At 41.7% G+C, this 17,825-nt stretch overlaps 1 protein-coding gene across 1 annotated transcript in view; it reads left to right on the top strand.

The window, feature by feature from the left end:
- The window catches only part of LOC118564256 (inactive N-acetylated-alpha-linked acidic dipeptidase-like protein 2), a 194,228-nt gene that overhangs the window by 75,343 nt on the left and 101,060 nt on the right, over positions 1-17,825 (top strand). Inside the window, exons 2-4 of the mRNA XM_036141686.1 lie at positions 12,398-12,574; positions 13,545-13,728; positions 17,074-17,235. Coding sequence (XP_035997579.1) covers positions 12,406-12,574; positions 13,545-13,728; positions 17,074-17,235 — 515 coding nt within the window. The 5' untranslated portion in view covers positions 12,398-12,405. The remainder of the gene's footprint in view (positions 1-12,397; positions 12,575-13,544; positions 13,729-17,073; positions 17,236-17,825) is intronic.

The raw sequence follows: 17,825 nt of genomic DNA, 5'->3' as shown, positions 1-17,825 counted from the left end.
TCTTCCCACGCCCAAGTTTTTGCCTCGGCTTCCTCCCCCACCATAGGAGCCAGCTCACCACCAGGTAGTGGTCGGTGTAGAGCTCCGCCCCCTCTTCACCCGAGTGTCTAAGACATGCGGCCGCAGGTCAGATGAAACGACAACAAAGTCGATCATTGAACTATGCACATATGGACACCCTTATGCTTGAACATGGTGTTCGTGATGGACAATCCATGACAAGCACAGAAGTCCAACAGCAGAAAACCACTTGAGTTCAGATCAGGTGGACCATTCCTCCCAACCACACCTCTCCAGGTCTCACTGTCATTGCCCATGTAAGCATTGAACGAGGGAGAACGAGGGAGTCCCCATGAGGGGGCACTCCAAAAATGGTGGGTAATCTAAGCTTCTGTTTTGCGCATACGCACAAACCACAGTCAGAACCCGTCCCCCCACATGTATGCGGAGGGACGGCACCCTCTCGTTCACCAGGGTGAACCCCAACGTACAGGCCCTGAGATGAGGGGCAACAAGTATGCCCACTCCAGCTCGGCGCCTCTCACCAGGGGAAACTCCAGAGTGGAAAAATGTCCAACCCCTCTCAAGGAGAATGGTTCCAGAGCCAGAGCTATGCGTTGAGGTGAGTCCAACTATCTCTAGTCGGAACCTCTCAACCTCGCGCACTAGCTCAGGCTCCTTGCCCACCTGAGAAGTGACATTCCACGTCCCAACAGCCAGCTTTTGCAGCCGAGGATCGGAACGCCAAGGTCCTCGCCATCGACTGCCACCCATTGTACAATGCACCTGACCCCTTTGGCCCCTCCGACAGGGGGTGAGCCTATTGGAAGGGGGGCCCATGTTTCCCCTTCAGGCTGAGCCCAGCCAGGCTCCATGGGCCCGGGTGAGGGAACACGACGTCCATTAATCGTACTCATCATAAGGGGGTTTTGGGCTGCTCTTTGTCTGGTCCCTTACCTAAGACCTGTCTGCCTTGGGTGACCCTACTAAGGGCATAAAGCCCCTGACAGCATAGCTCTTGGGTCAGTGGGACACTCAAACCCCTCCACCACGGTAAGGTGGCAGCCCAGGGAGGGGTGGCATCATGTGAATTTATGAAACTGTTGAATATAAAATACGTATAAAATTAAAACTTAAAGGTATAGTGGACAATTTTTCCAGAAATCTAGGAAAGAAAGTCACTTTTTGAATTTCTACTCATGCAAAAACATCATCCTACCTGCTCTTCTGCTTCTCAGGGGTTCACCTGAAAGAATCTCCCAAATGCCTGTGCAAATTCTTAGTTATCCAAGTCATCGCAACAGTAAAAAGGCTTAAATCAGAGGCAACCAGACTTTTGCACAGGTTTTCTGAAAACATTTTGACACCTATCCAGGAGTCTTTGTCAATTCTTCCAAAAACACTGTATTCTTAATTCTGTCTTCTGAGGCCTTCCTCTTCTTTTCATAAACTTGTAAGACAGTTTGCTTTTTACAACTCTCAGTCAATTTCAAAATATAAAGTGATAGCAGAGGAGCTACAATGAATAATTGAAACTAAAGCACACTGGATACATAAATACTAGAAGAGCACATGCGCAGCCAGCAAGAGGAATCTAGCAAGGAAGGTGCACGCACATTGGCTTTAGGTAAGCGCGTCACAATGATTCATATGTGGGACAACCAATAGATAAGATGATTCCCCCGGAACTTGAAGCCAAATGAAGATCATCCACTATACCTTTAATGTATAAAAAAACGGAAGATAATAGAAGTAATGTTTTATTGGGTCAGTAGCATGAATTTCTTCCCACAAGAAAAAAGAAGAAAATGATAATGGAAGAAAGAGGATAATGTTATATAAATCCAACAATAGTATGGAGTCACCTTTACTTGGAACACATGATCTACAACAGAATGTAAAGAACACCATCTTCGACACAATTTTTGTGAAAGATACAGGGATGTCATTTTGGAGTATGAAAGAATCAGAAATTCCATCAAGCAGCACAATGATATAGGACTGTACCTAAAATTTTCCAACTACTCTGCAATTTTTTTTAAAATATATAAATTAGCAGCTGTTTCCAATAAACAACAAAGGTTTATTGCCAAGCACAATTGATATTAAAAGTATTTTTGAATAGGTGACCCATTTGGAAAAATTAGCTTTTTGTAAAAAAATAATAATAATTCATTTGGGTCTCTACTGCTTCTAGAAACAGTCCTCTATTGCTAAAAAAAATAATTTTTTGGCTGTCAGGACTCATCAATAAATCCTCGTAGAGAACACCACCTGTGTACCGAGTGCATTCTGCATGTGGGCAAAACACTTAAAACCAAACATGACATTGGCTATAAGTAAATGTTTTGATAGAGTCTGGAAAACAAGCCATTTCAAAAACCTCCCAATTATTACATCAGAATTGGCGGGTTTATCATATATATTTATTATCACTGTAACGCCAATGTGTGTGCTCATTCCTTGCTAGTTTCTGCATGGTGGCTGTGCATTCACCATTCTAGTGTTTATGTATCCGGTTAGCTTCTTTGGTGTTAGCCGTTCATTGTAGCTCTGTTGTAGTCACAAGAAGTAAACTGTCTGAAATGTTTATGAGAAAAAGAGGAAGGCCTCAGAACAAAGAATTAAGAACAAAGAGTATTTGGGAGTTTGTTTCACGCAATCACTCTGAGAAGTGGAAGAGCAGGTAAAATGGTCTTGTGCATGTGCAGTTTAAAAATGGACTTGGGTGTCTCTTACTTACATTTACAGAAAAATAGCCTACTCCACTTTAAGTGTGACAAACATGCAAAAAAAAAAGAAATCAAGAAGGGAGAAAACACTTTTTCACACCGCTCTATGTGTGCACTAATGAAGAATTCAATTCAGGGAGCTGTATCATTTAGAGACAGCACTGATTATGGAATGTAGGATTGAGTGTTGGATATAGTTAGGACAATTGTAATATTGATTTAATATTAGTTAAAATATTTTGTATGAATCCATCCATCCATCCATCCATCCATTTTCCAAACCGCTTAATCCCTCATGGGTTCGCGGGGGTTGCTGGTGCCTATATCCAGCGTTCACTGGGCGAGAGGCGGGGTTCACCCTGGACAGGTCGCCAGTCTGTCGCAGGGCAACACAGAGAGACAAACAGGACAAACAACCATTCACACCTAAGGACAATTTAGAGAGACCAATTAACCTAACAGTCATGTTTTTGGACTGTGGGAGGAAGCCAGAGTATCCGGAGAGAACCCACGCAATATTATTTTTGAATATTGATTTAATATTAGTTAAAATATTTTGTATGAATCCATTTTTATGTAATTTGTTAATTGTAAACATATTTGGAATTTTGCCAATAATCCTAGTTTTTAGCAGGGATTAAAACATTTTAGGTGCAACTGTAGGTAATTTTTTAGATTTTGTTTGGGCTCTGCCTAAATAAAAATGTTTTGTATTGAATAAAACATGTGCTATTGTAGGTGTTAGAAATTCTGAGTACAATTTAATGTTTTCTGAGAAACGTGTTTATTTTTTCACCCTGCGCACTCTGTTTTCCAAAAATCCTCCCATAACAGAACAACAAAGCCTGACCTTCAGCTGTAATGGAGTACATAACCTGTTGGCTTCTGGGTAATGCAGTTTTAATGGACCTCCAGAGTGGAGAATGTAGCAAGAACGGGAGCAGGGGTAGGAACAGAGGGGGAAAAAAACAATAAAGAAAACTGGTATTGAGAAGGAGGAATAGAAAATAAAACAGCTAGATAAGAGTGTTTGCCTGTTATTGTTTTCCATGTCTAACATCCTGAGACATGGCCTGTGGTATTCAAGAGATTTCATGCGGAGGAGAAAAAGAGGGATCCATAAAGCTCCTGCTTTCCTTCAACACCCCAGGGAAAGCCATCTTTAATTCATGAGGACTATAAAAATAAAGGTTTTTACTCTGATGGCCCTGCAGCCTGTAACAGACTCTCAAACCTACATGACAACATGCAGATGTTGATGCTGTGGTTATAGAAGGCCTCATTTTGCAGCACTCTGAATGTATTTCATGTTAGTTAAATGTGAGTTAAATCTACTTCTTGTCTGGTAGAGCATAAAAAAACATCTTTTCCCTTTTTTGGAATAATTAATAACTAGAATCACACAGTGTGGGTGCCTAAATTGAAAAGCTCTGTGTGCTTTTTTGCACTCTACAAAAAGGTCACTAAACAGATTTTTGAAAATGTTTTAACAATTCTGTCATAAACGTTGCCATTTGGTGCTTGGCAGCCATGGCAATGCACAGAATCCCCAATTGTAATATTGTGGATGTTGGTTTTTAGAGAAGTGTAGATTTTTAATCCTGTTCATTTAAATACATTCTTTCAGCCTTCCTGTTATTTGGTGTTTCATTTTTACTTTGCTGTATTATATTAAGGGCTGCAGAGTAGAGCTGTGGTTAGCAAGACGATCCTGGCCTGGAATCCCAGCCCAGTCTAATCTGTGTCAAGTTTGCTTGTTCTCCCAAATGCATGCGTTGGTTCATTGGCTACCTCCTACAGTTTAAAAATATGCATGTTAGTTTAATTGGCCTTTTTGAAATGCCCTGGTGGTGGTGGCGGTGTGTGTGTGTGTGTGTGTGTGTGTGTGTGTGTGTGTGTGTGTGTGTGTGTGTGTGTGTGTGTGTGTGTGTGTGTGTGTGCAGGACTGGTGAGCTGTCTAGGACACGCCCCACCTCGCCCAATGACCACAGGTGAAAATCTTTGACCGTGGAAGGGTGAAGTGACTATCCCTCAACAGTGATTACATTTTCTACAGTCACATAATTAGTTTTTAAACATTGTGGCCACTTGCAATGCAAAACCACATAAAAGTTTAAATTAATTTAATATTTATTCCTTATTAATAAATGTACAAGAACGAAGCCACATCTAACTTTTTGCCTGTCAGTCAACAGTTTTTTTTTTTTTTTTTCCCAGTGTCCTGTCTAGCAATATGGCAATAGGAATTGATATCTCAATGCCAGATAGAGCTCGACAGATTTTGCTTTTACAAGTGGAGCAAACAGCTTTCACCATAGTGCTCCACTTGATTTATGCTTGTAAATAGCTTTATTATGATTCCTGCAAGGAGAATTTCAAATTATATGGACATGACAATGGGAGAGTAAAGGAAGAACAAAAAGTGAAAGAAAAGAAAAAAAAGAGTAGAGGTGAAAGAAAGAGGAGATAAAAGGGAGAGAATGATAAAACCTTCTTTGTCTGCTCCATCACCTGGAAAGAGACACAAAAAGAACAGCACAACCAACAGACATAAAGCAACAGATACACTCGAATAACACCTAGATGCCATTGCTAAATCATATATATTATTATGTAAGCTGACATGTGTAATGTGATATTTGAAAAAAGAAAGTGAAAAAACATAAATAAATAAATCAATAAATTATAAGATTACTGTATATAAGTGAACACTTAATACCTGGGACCCAGCACCTGTGGGAGATGTGAAAGTGCACTAGTTTAGGTGAAGATTATCCAGAAATAGCTTGATAGTGATTGTGGAGAACCGAAGACCCACCTTCCCCGAGCACAGAGGCAGGCGTCAGGAGACCCGTAACCCCGGACTCCCAAAGGGGTCCCTAAAGCAGGTCGCCCAGGAGGGGCCGACACAGGATATCTGCAACCCCCCCCAAGGAAGGGGCAGAGACGACCCCGAGGAAATCCCCCAGCCACCGCAATGCCGACGCCCTCAAGAGCCACGGAGACGAGCCCGTGGGCTCCGCCGGCAGCTAGCCCCGCTGAAGTGGTCCCGGCCATGGGCCCTGAGGGCCAGAGGCCCCAGGGGCGCCCCCCCCCCACGCGACGAGGGCCCCGGCCGTCCCCCGGGGGGCCAGGCCCCGCGAAGAGGCCGCAGGGAGTGGGCCGGCGCACGCCCGGGAACCCGCCCCAAACCCGAAGCCAACCAATGCGCCAGGGGGCCAAGGCGCCCGCCAACGAAGTGGAGGAGGGCAGGACGTGGGGGGATGGGCTCCGCACCTAGCGGAGACTTGAGATGTTCTTGGGAGAGGGAGCGGACCACACCCATACCTGGAAAAAAAAAAAAAAACTCATTCACCCCATCCCTCCCTTGTGCCCCACTCACCACACACAGAGAAAAAAAAAAAAAAAAAAAAAAAAAAAAAGACGCTGTACACACATTCCCACATAACACTCACATCCAACACTGACCAAAGGGGGGGGGGGGTCACCCCAAATCGACTATACGACTGCTTGTGCCCGACCCCCGGCCCCAGACCAGACGCCCCCCGGACCGGGCCCCCCCAAGAGGGCGGGCCAACACGACCCGCACGAGCCACCCGGCCAGAGCCCCCCCCTCCCCCTAAATACCTAATAAACCCCCTCCCTCCCCCCACCTTACCCTTGCCATCCCTGCCCCCCGCCCCCTGGGGGGAGCAGAGGCATCAGCCCCAGACCTGGCAAGTCGCTGACTGCACACCGCAGCCCCCCGCCAAGACCCCGGACACAGTGGCCCGCACCTCCTCCAGGCCCCAGACTCCTTGCCGCCATCGGAGAACGGGGGTGTGCAGAAGACCCCGACCCTCCCTACGCCTGCTCAAATGTTGTGTTGTTGCATGTTGTTCTCAAGTGCGTTTAAAAACTGGGAGCGCCGAAGGGGATGCACGGCACAGCCCACCCCCCTTCCGGAAGGTAGCTGTTGCCAGCGCACCCCCTCCGTGTGACTGCCCAGAACCCTCAATGTCTAAGTGGGAGAGGAGGTGAAGGGAGCCGTCCGAGGTGAGGCCCACACAACATAAGCCCCCCCCCAGACGTCTTCCCCCCACCCCCCCCCCCTACCATGGCCTATATGAGTGTGCGATGTGAAAAATGTTTGAAGTGAAAGTGTCTAAGATGCATGATAAAATTGGGGAGAGGAGCGTCACCAGAAAGTGGCAACCTCCAGTAACACCCCCTCCCTCATGACCTACATGTGTGGCGGCGTGATGGAGCAGGCAGAGGGAGGAGTCCGGGGATGGGGAGCAAATGACTGGGAAGCCAACCCAGGGAGCCAGCTCCCCTACTGACTCCAATAGGCACCCCTGCTCCCCGAAAGCCCCACCCAGAGAAGGGGGCCTCGCCAGCGGCACCACCATAGCCCGGGGGCCAGGGAGAGGCCGCAGAATGTTATAAGAATTATTATTCTGAAGTCACTATGGCCTCACACCACTCGGACAGAGGAGGCCTGGAGACCTGATGTCTGTGTATAAGATCCACTGTTTTCTGATTGCAAGGCCAAATGCTGCAGCTGCTGAGGGATACTGATTGTTTACGATAGACTGTCTTTGTTTTGTCTCATGGGAAGGCCACGGTGCAGTATTAGGGGAAGCCCGAAAAGTGACACAGACAGAGACAGGGCAGACAGAGACTGCAGCGGAACCGTGGGGTGCGATTACTTTCCAACTATGTGAATCTCTGCTCTGTTTCTCAATAAAAGTGCTGGAACGTTATACCACCGTCTCGTCATTTAGTAAAGATGGGAACTCAGTTACTATTGTTTAATATTCCACCCAAAACTCCCACAACACAGGGCCCGCCAGCCAACCACCCACCAGGACCAACACCTCAACCCCCCCCAGCCCACCCACCAAGCCTACTTAAACTAACTAAATAAATAAATAATAATAATAATAATAATAATAATAATAATAATAATAATAAGAGGGGGGGACCCTGGCCAGCCGGCCCGCACGAGCCATCCCAAACCCCACCCCCCAGGTGAAACCCGCACCGGAAGACGACACGGACCAGGACCGGGACAGGGGGCCGGACACAAGCCCACCAGAACGTCAACCAATCAGATGTGGAAGCAGATGCTGTCTCTAGATTAATATGATCCAACAAAAGATCTCTATACTGATTGATACTGAGATTTTGTTTACTTTTCCAATTCATGAGGATAGTTTTCTTTGCGATGCATAAAGCAGTAAAAACCATGTAAACTATTTATTTTTTCAGAGGACTTTCCTCAAAATTACCGAGCAGGCAAACTGATGGGGATGGTGTAATTTTACAGCTCAAGCACTTTGATAAGTCCTTACATATCTGTGTCCAGAACCTCTGGACTGGTGTGCATAACCATAACGCATGAAAATAATTATCAGGATGATTGCCTATGCAGTGTGGGCAGATATTAGATTGTGCCAGACCCATCTTGAATAATCTTTGTCCTGTGTAGTGTACTCTGTGAAGGATTTTGTATTGTATTAGTTGTAAGTTGGTATTTCTAGTCAATTTGAAAGTTCTTAGACATGTCTGAGCCCAGAAATTTTGTTCAAAGGTGCCTGATAAATCTTTTTCCCACTTCATTATAGGAAGAGATATCGAATCATCTATTTTAGTCAGTGTCCTGTATGATTTAGACAGTAGTTTGGGGGGGGGGGGGGTAAATCTAAGAACTCTATTATATTAGTTGGGACTTGTAAACCACCATTAATATGCTTATATTTATTTTTAATTATAGATTTAAGTTGTTCATATTCCAAGAATTTATTTTTACTAATGCCATATTGCATATTTAGTTTAGCAAAATTGATGAACTCGGTTCCGTCAAGTAGATGTTCCAGATATTTAATACCTTTATTCTTCCAGTATGTAAAGTTTATCATTTTATTATTTTGTAGGATATCAGGGTTATTCCAGATAGGTGTACGACTGCATGGGATAAGGGATGACTTTGTCATTTTGAGGAACTCCCACCATGCTGTCAGAGTAGAACTAATGTTGATATTTTTGAAGCATGTATGCCGTTTTATATTTGAGCTTATAAACGGCAGATCTGAAATCATGATATTATTGCACATTTCCTGTTCTATATCTAACCAAGGCTCATCTAAAAGACTATTTTTTATCCATTTAGAGATGTATTGTAGCCTATTTGCTAAGTAATAGTTATGGAAGTTAGGCAGATCTAATCCTCCCCTGTCTATAGTCTTCTGTATTGTCTTTAAGCTAATACGTGGGGGTTTATCTTTCCAAAGAAATTTAGAAATGGCAGAGTCTAGAGATTTAAACCAGTCAGATGATGGTTTATTGGGGACCATTGAAAATAAATAATTAATTCTAGGTAGGACCATCATTTTTATTGAAGCTACCCTACCCATAAGTGTGATTGGAAGCGATTTCCATCTCTGTCAGTCAACAGTTTTACTTGTTTTTCAACAGTGAGGTGACTTTGACCTTAAAAACAAACATCAGGGGGTTCAGAGAATATAAGTGCACTTTCACAATTCTACACAATACACAAGAGAAGACTCCCTGGCTTTTTACAATAAAATAACTGTACCTCGTTTGTAACTTACAAGCACAACATGCAATGGGGTCTCCATGGATGCACTCAGTCATGTCATTATATTGCAGTGTGCTATTGAGATTGGCCTCTGCAGCTTTCATCATTATTGGCATTATCTCACAGTACCACTGTGAGACACATCATGCCATGGAGGTTACTGTATAGTATGTTTAGGTTTTCTTCACAATGCAAAACGCTATACTTTAGATAGCTTCTCTAAGGTTGTTTTTTTATGTTTTAATGTATTAGGGAACATTGATATTTTTTGGGTTCCCTTACCCCTGCTGGTGCTTTAATGCTGCAGGAAGGAAAGAGATCCATGATTGACAGCATGCTTCATATTCCATAACTAAAGCAGCCGAGGAGGTAATGTCAAATTAAATAGTTGGGAAAAATATTCCCCCACTTTTATAGATTGTCTGTCTGTCTTGATCATGCTAAATGTACAGAATTAGACTGCCTAACCAGCATGTTGGTATGAGAGTAATTCATGAATAGGAGGTAAATAGCCTGCGCACAGATATGTCAATCTGTTTGAAGCTAACAGATACCATGAAGTAGAACCCTGCTCATAAATGCTGCATTTGTCTTCTACTACTGATGTATGTTTAATTATTATTATTACTATTATCATTATTATTATTATTATTATTATTATTATTATTATTATTATTAGTAGTAGTAGTAGTAGTAGTAGTAGTAGTAGTAGTAGTAATAATAATAATAATAATAATAATAATAATAATAATAATAATAATAATAATAATAATAATACTATTGACTTAGGGGCAGAGCGGCTGGGCGGCTGGCTGGAGGGGTCCGGACGATCGGAGTAAATCCTTAGCCCGACTTGGGACCACCGAGGGAGCCTCGGAGTTGGGGGGTGTCTGGAATGGACCTCAGACCGCAGAGAGACAGAGGGCATACTTGGGTCTTCTGAATTCTCAAGTTCACTAGGAAAGGGATTCTGGCGTGAGGCAACCTGAGAAACACAGGAACAAGGATTAGTGCGAGGAAACACAAGGCTGTCTGAGACAGTGGCCACTGAGGCATACCACTCAAGGTTAACACTCTGGCGATGATCAGCGGGCCACCCTCCGCTTAAATACACAGCACCGTGGCGCAAAATCATAGTCAGGTGTGCGCACCACGTCCTCCTGTCAAGCGGGGGGCGGGGGGAGCCCTGCAGCAGACAGCTAGAAGCTGCCTGCTGGATCCTGACCGTATGCCAATGGAAATGATTATGACATAATGCCACCATATTACTTATTGGATACAGTATTTAAATAAAATAAGGAAAAGTACTTTATGAAGGAATTGTTCCCTTTTTTAATATGCAGATATGAAAAATGGAAAACAGTGGCTCCTTGCAAAGCCAGACTACATGTTCAGAAAATAATGACAAAGGTATTAAAAGCTTTTCCTCTCCCCAGCTGTGATAGGAGTAAGGTGAGGCTATCTGCACTGTGTGGGGCTCGTAACAGGGGGTCAGTTCTGAGCTGAACTTTTGTTCCATTTTAGTGAGCGGGGCCTTCATCTGCATTGAGCTAGAAGTAATGAAAGTGTGGTGGAGCATTGAAGATTGATGCCAAGGAACTCCCAGACCTCTTCTTTCTACGTTTTCCCCTCTCTCATTCATCTATAAACTCTTGGCCTTGGCTCCTCTGCCTTTCTGTTTTCATCTGTTTGCTTTGTCTTTTTCTCTTATTTTTTGAATTTTTCTTTTCTTACTCTATCCATTCTTCTTTACAAGATTCTTCCTCTGCTTGTACATTTCTCTCACCCTTCTTCCAGATTTGGGAGGAGGGTGAGAGGACCATAACAATTTAGCTTTTAGAAAGCTGAGACAACCACCTCAAGGCTGAAGTGATCTGAAATAAAGTAGCAGCCACTAAAATTGGTATCGACCATTAGGTTCTTGTGCAGTTTTGTTTGTTTTAATTTCTTCAAGCATGGAACATCACTTAAATGTATTTAGAAAGAAAAGATCATAAGTAGAACATTTGTGTGGATTTATCAGAGGTTGAGTAAACTTCATCTCATCCCTGCCTGCATAGGTTTGTGTGTGTGTTCTTGTACTTGCAGCTGAGCGAGAACATTTTTTGCTGAATTTACTAGTAAAGTGAGGACCAAAAAAAATTTCCTAATTTTTTTTACTTCGCTAGGGGTTCGGTTTAGGACTAAGATTTCAATTAGGTTTAGGTAAGTTTTAGGTAAGGTTAAACCCAGTAAAGTTTAGGGTTAGGTTTAGGCCATAAAATAGCTTGAAGATGAATGGAAGTCTATGAAAATCCTCACAATGTACGTACATTGAACAAGGATGTGTGTGTGTGTGTGTGTGTGTGTGTGTGTGTGTGTGTGTGTGTGTGTGTGTGTGTGTGTGTGTGTGTGTGTGTGTGTGTGACAGAAGCGGAGAAGGGAGACAAGACTGTCTGATCTGCACCAAAGTTTTTCTCACAGAGTTAATATTTTTAAAAAATGGTTTCGGTACATTCACTGAAAGGCAGACAACAGCTATGCCTTTTGGTGAATGTAAAAAATTAGAGAAAGCCACAGATCCACAGATATGATACAGTGCACCCATCTGCATTTACAAAGCTTACGTGTCCTTTTCTTTTCTTTATACTTCTTGTAGACAACTCTGCTGAGGTGGTAGCCAGAGCAGAGAGAGACTGCTTGGTTGAGCAGGGGTGTCAAACTCCAGTAATTAAGGACCAAAGTCCTTCAACTATTATATGTAATGTCTTCAGCACATGTGAATCACATGTGTCGTTGTCAGGATATTACAGAACATGATGGTATATTGAGGAAACAATCTCAACAATTTCTTTAAGGTGAACTGGAGCAGTGAAATATCTGAAATGTAAGTCATTTTGGGGCCAGAGTTAACCCAGAGCTAAAACTAACCCTTATCCTGTTCTAGAGTGAGAAATATGGAGAAACTGCACACTTTTTTGAAAGATGTTTCTTCATCACACCTTTCTGTGGCTCCAACAGCTTGGTTTTATGTCTATGCCTTGCGAAAAGCCACCATTACACCTAGAGAAAAAAAGTATGTGTTTTCATTTTTGTATTCCAGGTGACTTCATGGCCTATAGCAAGGTATGTGATGCCCAGACTGAGCCACTGGATAGAGAGGTTCTACACTGCTCTGGATCCTTGGAGCTTGACTGGGACCTGGACAAGGAGGAGTTGCAGGAAGCTGGGGCAAGCAGCGATCACACACAGATGCAACATAGTGACTGCCAGAGATCAGGTCAGACATTACTTTTGTCTCTTTAAGGTTTATGATAGCCTTTCTAGAATGTGTTTGGTTTGTCCAGCAGTTCTGCTATAATGTGACTTACCATACCAAATTGTGAGTCTTTCAGCTTAATTTGGTTTATGAATGTTACAAGAGAAGTGAACAAATAAATAAATGTGTAAATCATTTTCTTAATATTTTACTGCACTGATGAGAACCCAGTGTTTGCTGACAGACATTATTTGGAAAAATTTAATAATCATCAAACTTACCAAACCTGGGTTGTTTTTTATGCTCTACTGTTTGCTGTTTAGATGTGTAATAAAACTTAGCTGAACCTCATACAATATTCATCATCCATTACTGAGGATGATTCATGAATTTTATATTCCAAATATGATTCAGTTTTGTATTGCTACAGAGCTGTAGCACAGATGCCACATGCTTTATTTGAGGCTGTGACAAATGCTTTCTGTAAATATATCTCAGGAACTCTAAACAACTAGACACAATATGTTACTGTGAATAATATGCTTCATAAAGTGAAACTTTTTTCCACTGACAAATGCTGCATGTGATTTATTGAACACTTGATTGATTGACAAGTAGTAGACACATTACTTGGTGATGTTGCACAAGACACATTGGCTGAAATACATCCTTAGAGTTCATAACAGAAAATATAAAGTTAAAACGTTGGAAAATAATGCTGCTTTGATTCTGATAGCCTGGCGACCTGTCCAGAGTTTACACCGCCTCTCACCCATTGACAGCTGGAGATACGCACCAGCACCCCTTGCGACCCCAGTAGGGATAAGCGTGTGTAAATAATGGATGGATAGATTCTGTTAAACATTTTTTTCTTCACTGCATTCTGGTGTTACACTTCCCTGAATAATTCAGTAACTGATGAGTTTTTTTATTTCTTTTTGCTGTAGAAACACCTTTATGTTTCACACGTTTTGTGATTTTTGACTTGCAGGTTGTTCAGATCCTGGTCCTGACCCTGACCCTGACCCTGAATTCATGGAACCGATCCCGAATTCAGTCTCAGTTTCACCTCATGGACGATTTGAACGGCTCCAAGAAGATCCCAACTATATCTCTCACTTCACCAGGACTGCTGGCCACAAAGGCCAAAGGCGACTTCACTGTTTCATATTCAGGTAGTTATAAAAATGCATCTAGTAAGATATTATCTTTACATCATGTCATACCATGCTAACACAGTTTTCCAGTTTAAAAAAGATATGTCAAGGATTTTACTGTTAATAGCATGTTTCAAAAATTGTATTCTGTTTAGGCAAGGCAAGGCAAATTTATTTATATCGCACAATTCAGTACAGAGACAATGCAAAGTGCTTTACATGATTAAAATATAGGAAAATAAAACAGAATGAAAGCAAGTAGGGATAGAATGTAGCAACAAAAAAGAACATTAAAACAGTTTAACTAGAACAGTCAAAGGCAATTTTAAACAAATGTGTTTTTAATCTTGATTTAAAAGAACTCAGGCTTTCCGCACTTTTACAGTTTTTTGGAAGTTTGTTCCAGATAAGCGGAGCATAGGAACTAAATGCTGCTTCTCCATGTTTGGTTTGTGTTCTAGGTATGCAGAGCCAGAAGACCTTAGTGGTCTGGATGGCTGATACACTGATAACAAGTCTGTGATGTATTTAGGTGCTAAGCCATTCAGGGATTTATAGACTAACAGAAGGATTTTAAAGTCTATTCTCTAAGATACAGGGAGCCAGTGTAAGGACTTTAGAACTGGGGTGATGTGTTCTACTTTCTTAGTCTTAGTGAGGACGCGGGCAGCAGCGTTCTGGATCAGCTGCAGCTGTCTGACCCACTTTTTAGGCAGGCCTGTGAAAACACCAGTGCAGTAATCAATTCTACTAAAAATAAACGCATGGATTATTTTTTCCAGATCCTGCTGAGACATTAGTCCTTTAATCCTGGAAATGTTCCTCAGGTGATAAAAAGCCGACCTTGTAACTGTCTTTAGATGCTTTTGGAAGTTCATGTCTGAGTCCATCACTACACCCAGATTTCGGGCCTGATTAGTGGTTTTTAGCTGAAGCGACTGAAGCTGTGTGCTAACTTTTGATCTCTCCTCTATTGGTCCAAAGATTATTACTTCAGTTTTGTTTTTATTCAATTGAAGAAAATTTTGGCACATCCAGGCATTGATTTCTTCTAGGCATTTACTCAGTGCCTGAACTGGTTCATGGTCACCTGGTGACATGGTGATGTAGAGCTGTGTGTCGTCTGCATAGTTATGGTAGCTGATGTTGTTGTTTTTTATGATCTAAGCTAGAGGGAGCATGTAGATATTGAAAAGGAGGGGACCCAGGATGGACCCTTGGGGAACCCCACATGTGATTTTTGTCATCTTTGATGTAAAGTTACCTACTGACACAAAAAAGTCCCTGTCCTTTAAGTAGGATTTAAACCAGTGGAGAGCTGTAGCAGAGAGGCCGACCCAGTTTCCCGAGCGCTCTAACAGAATGGGAGTGATCGACAGTATTGAATGCTGCACTGAGGTCCAATAGAACCAGCTCGGTGGTTCTTCCACAGTCAGTTTTTATATGGATGTCATTAAACACTTTGATAAGGGCGGTCTCTGTACTGTGGTGAGCACGGAAGCCAGACAGTAAAATGTCAAAGCGGCTGGTTGTTGTTAAGAAGGTGTTTAATTGTTGAAACACAGCTTTTTCAACAATCTTACTGATAAAGGGGAGGTTTGAGATGGGCCTGTAGTTCTGGAGTAGAAGTTTGTCTAAATTGTTGTTTTTCAGCAGTGGTTTAATAATTGCTGTTTTTAGGGACTGGGGGAAAATACCTGACAGAAGGGACGTGTTTATTATCTGAGTCAAATAAGACGCTATGACAGGTAAAACTTTCTTAAAGAAAGCTGCGGGGAGAACATAAAGGCAGCAGGAGGAGGAACTTAGCTGCTGAATGATCTCCTCTATAAGCTTCTGTAGTTTATTTGGCTGAATTGGGACATTTTGTCAGAAATAGTTCCAGCTGAATACGGCATTGGTTCTGGTGTTGATATGGAAGTACACAGTGATCCTCTAATCTTTAGGATTTTCTCAGTAAAGAAGTTAGCAAATTCATTGCAGACCCTGGTGGAGTGGAGTTCAGAAGTCACGGACACAGGAGGATTTTGTTAACCTGTCGACTGTGGAAAATAAGACACGAGCATTATTAATGTTTTTCTTGATGATCTCAGAGAAGAACGATTCTCTTGCATTTTTCAGTTGTAAGTTATATGTGTAAAGTCTCTCTTTATAGATGTTGTAGTGAACCTGGAGTCTATTCTTTCTCCTTTCTCCTGCGTTCAGCTTTTCGACATTCCCTTTTTTCACCTCTAACTGCTGGAGCATTTCTCCATGGAGATTTTTTCTTTCCGGAAAGAACTTTTCACTTTAACTGGAGCAATTCAGAGACTTTAGAATGAAAGTTATCTACTAGCTCATCTACTGAGTTGCAGCCCAAGGTTGAAGTATCAGAGTAAGCTTGAATAAAAGTTTCTGTGGCATTGTCCTTAAAGGTGCGTTTTCTTATGATGTCCCTTTGGCTAAATGAGTCACTGGAATTTATGCTTTCAAAGGTAACAGAAAAATAATCAGATCAGGGCAACATCAGTTACATTGACCTTAGAAATCTTTAGACCTTTAGTGATGATCAAGTCTAAAATATGTCCCTGTTTGTGTGTTGGCTGTTTAACATGTTGAGTTAAACCAAAGTTTCTAAGTGTGTCACACAGTTTAGTCGGTATAGCTTATACAATAGACCCAAAGTAGCTGCGAAATATGTAACTTATTATGAAATAAATATTACAGTTAGAATAGAATAGAACAGAATCGAAAAATCCTTTGGGGAAATTCAGATGTTTCAGTAGCAAGGAAGTAAAGATGTCCACAGCAAAAAAAAATACTGTAGTTATTAAAAATGGCGTACTCTGATTAAATAGAATGTGCAACTGAGTAGGGTTACCTAAAAGTGTAAAAAGTGTTCATGTATAATTGTGCATAAAAAACAGCAAAAGACTGCATACAGAAAAAAAATAATCATGTAAGACATACAGTATCTGAGCTATAAAAATCCTGCCCTGTGTGCCTTCAAAGACCTTCAGTATGAAGGAAAACATTTCCGGGAGAATGATAACAGAACATTTTGAATTGTCAAAGGAAAAAAAATGGTGTCCTCAGACTGATAATACACATTTTCTATTAATTTATCTATTTGGAATGACATTTTATAGGAGCACTGCAGCACTAGAGCACATGAATAATTATCCTACAACTTATCTTCAACCCAGATAACAACAGCATATCCTTTGAGAGATTCTTCATCTCAGTATTATCATTATACCTTTTAATTTCTTGTGATTCTTCTTTTCTCTTGGTCTTACCATTGCTCAAGTCATCTCACCTGACATAAGTCATTGTCTGTTTTTACTGGAAAATACTGACAGCTCTCCTTGTTTTTGTCCATAGATACTTCTTTGCAGGGTTGGGAATTTTTGTCCTTGGTATCCTAGTTGGCTGGTTTACCCATACGTCTCCAAAACGTCCAACTATTCCCTCACCTGAAAGCTCGGACTTACTCGAAGAGCTGCTAAGAGGAATCAAAGCTGACAAGATAGACGCTCTCCAAAAGTAAGTTTGTATCTAATTTACAGTCACCTAACCTACATTCAGGACATAAGACTTGGTAAAACAGAGTAAATAATGGATAGCAACGAGGCAAATGCGGACTTTACTATAGGATTTAGAAGTTGTTCTTCAGGAGTGTCTTATTTCATAAAACTAAATTTTGAAATTTGTCAAGTGATAATGACATTTATTGAATAGAACATTGTAGGCATTTGAGTTAGTCATCTTTTGTACGGAGAAAAATAAGGTCACTAGTATCTTGCCTTTTTGTATTTTTTGGCACTAGTTGTCTTTTGTTGACAAGAAGCTGACAGCGAATGGTATTTGGTGGGGGGGCATGCAACACAGGCCGTATTTGAGTCCACTGGGACTCAAAAACAGGACAGTTGTGTTGAGGACTGAGGCCTCAACATGGGTCCCACACTGCAAAAAGAAAACTAAAAATAAGTCAAATTTTCTTGAAATGAATGTATTTACCCTTGATTTGAGCAGGTAAATAAGATTATTTGCCAATGGAATGAGTATTTCTACCCCTAAAATAAGATAATTAGATATACTGCACTTGAAATAAGATGATGGAGATGAATTGTTCC

This window comes from Fundulus heteroclitus, chromosome 9 (assembly GCF_011125445.2).
Source record: "Fundulus heteroclitus isolate FHET01 chromosome 9, MU-UCD_Fhet_4.1, whole genome shotgun sequence".
Classification (NCBI taxonomy): Eukaryota; Metazoa; Chordata; class Actinopteri; order Cyprinodontiformes; family Fundulidae; genus Fundulus; species Fundulus heteroclitus.
Note: the sequence above shows the minus strand (reverse complement) of the source record. Positions and strands in the feature narration are given on the sequence as shown.